Consider the following 2,101-nt stretch of genomic DNA (forward strand, 5'->3'; position numbering starts at 1 on the left):
CACTTAGGAGCTGAGGGAATGGGGTCACGCCCTTAGGGCTTCAGCAACCGCCCCCCCCTCCCCCACCACTGCATGTGAGGACAAGAAAACAGCCGTCTATGAGCCAGGAAGCAGGTTCTCGCCAGCTGCTGGTACCTTGATCTTGGACTTCCAGCAGCCCAAGCGGAGGAGACACCAGGTGTAGGGACATCCGGGCAGAACCTGGGGGAGGAAGGTGAGGACCGGAGACCTACGGTTCAGGCAGGGGCATGCGGAGGAGGGCTGCTTCATGGACTAAGGAGCCCATTGTGAAGGCCACGGACCCTCTACAACCATGCGCTTCCCCTCCCTGTTCCCGCTGGCCCCTCACACACCTGTGAGAAGAGGCACTGGCTGCCCAGACACTAACGGTGCTAGAGGCAGTGCGTCCAGGTGTGGGCGTGAGCTCCAGGGCTGGTCTAGGTGGCAAAGGCCAGGGGGGGCGGGGGGGAGCAGCAGCAGCTGCTGTTGGGTCGCTGCCAGCTTCCAGAGGTTGGCGCCACACCAGACACCTCACCTCACGCCCATGACGGGACTATGAGGAGAGGAACATTATTGTCTCTCTCTTTTTATTTTATATTCTCACCCAAGGATATTTTTTCAACTGATTATTTTTTTATTATTATTTTTTTATATTTTATTGATTTTCTACAGAGAGGAAGGGAGAGAGACAGAGAGCTAGAAACATCGATGAGAGAGAGACATCGATCAGCTGCCTCCTGCACATCTCCCACCGGGGACATGCCCGCAACCCAGGCACATGCCCCTGACCGGAATCGAACCTGGGACCCTTCAGTCCGCAGGCCGACGCTCCATCCACTGAGCCAAACCGGTTTCGGCGATTATTTTTTTTAGAAAGAGTGGAGGGAATGGGGGAGAGAGAAACATCAATGTGAGAGAGACATTGATTGGTCGCCTCCCACACGTGCCCTGGGTATCAATCTGCAACCGAGGTACATGCCCTTGACCAGGAGTTGAACCCGGGGCCCTCAGGCTGACGGCCAATGCTCTAACCATTGAGCACCGGCCAGAGTGTGTCTTTTTTTCCCAATGAATAAACTGAGTCACAGAGGACTTATGTAGCAAGATAGGTTATACATCTACATGAGTTTCCTAGGGCTGCCATGACACAGTGCCACAGATGGAGTGGCTTAGCCAACAGAAGCGTGTTGTCTTGTGGTTCTGGAGGCCAGGAGTTTGAGATCAAGGTGCGGCCGGGGCTGCTCCCTTCTGAGGGCTATGAGGGAGGATCTGCTCCAGCCTCTCTCCTGGCTTCCGGCGGTTCACGCTGTGGTGTCCCCAGGCTTCTGCCTTCATCTTCACGTGCTGCTTCGTGTGTGTGTGTGTGTGTATGTGTGTGCGTGTGTGTGTGTGTGTTTGTGTTTGTGTGTGGGGGTGTGTGTGTGTGTGTCCAAATTTCCCCTTTTTACAAGGACACCAGGCATTGGACTAGAGGCCACCCCACTCTGGCATGACCCTCACCTTAACTCTACCTCTACAACAGCCCTATTTCCAAATAAGTCACATTCTGAGGTGCAGGCCGATGGAGGGTAGGACTTCAACAGATGAATTTGTGTCTGTGGGGGACACCACAATTCCATTCATAACAATGTCTAATGAGTGGGTAGCTGGGACGCAAATGCTGTTTCTGCCACGTGGCTGAGCTCTGATGGCCTCATCCCCTGCCCCTACCAGGAGGGCCAAATCCAGTGCCGCCAGCGAGAATGCTCCAGCCTGTGCCCATACCCTGCCCGGCCCCTCCCGGGCACCTGCTGCCCCGTGTGCGATGGTGAGTCCGTGGGTGGAGCCTGGAGGGGCTCCAAAGCTGATTGCCGGCCCCGGCTTGGTCTCCCACGAAGGCCAGGACATGGGGCAGTGGGGGACCCCTGAGGAGGGTCTAAGGCACCCTCTCCCCAACAGGCTGTTTCCTAAACGGGCGGGAGTACCACAGCGGGGAGCCGGTGGGCTCCGGGGACCCCTGCTCACACTGCCGCTGTGCGGTGAGTGTGGCCGCCCCGCAGGGAGGGCCTGGCCCCCGGGCCTGCCTCTCCAATGCTGACCAGGCCCTGTTGTCAGAACGGGA

The 2,101-nt window shown here is 57.2% G+C and overlaps 1 protein-coding gene across 1 annotated transcript in view; it reads left to right on the forward strand.

The window, feature by feature from the left end:
- KCP (kielin/chordin-like protein) overlaps positions 1–2,101 on the forward strand; it is a 27,695-nt gene that overhangs the window by 11,592 nt on the left and 14,002 nt on the right. Inside the window, exons 8-9 of the mRNA XM_015568867.1 lie at positions 1,714–1,807; positions 1,939–2,018. Of these exons, the coding sequence (XP_015424353.1) occupies positions 1,714–1,807; positions 1,939–2,018 (174 nt within the window). The remainder of the gene's footprint in view (positions 1–1,713; positions 1,808–1,938; positions 2,019–2,101) is intronic.

The sequence above is a fragment of the Myotis davidii genome, unplaced genomic scaffold (genome assembly GCF_000327345.1).
Source record: "Myotis davidii unplaced genomic scaffold, ASM32734v1 scaffold705, whole genome shotgun sequence".
Lineage (NCBI taxonomy): Eukaryota > Metazoa > Chordata > Mammalia > Chiroptera > Vespertilionidae > Myotis > Myotis davidii.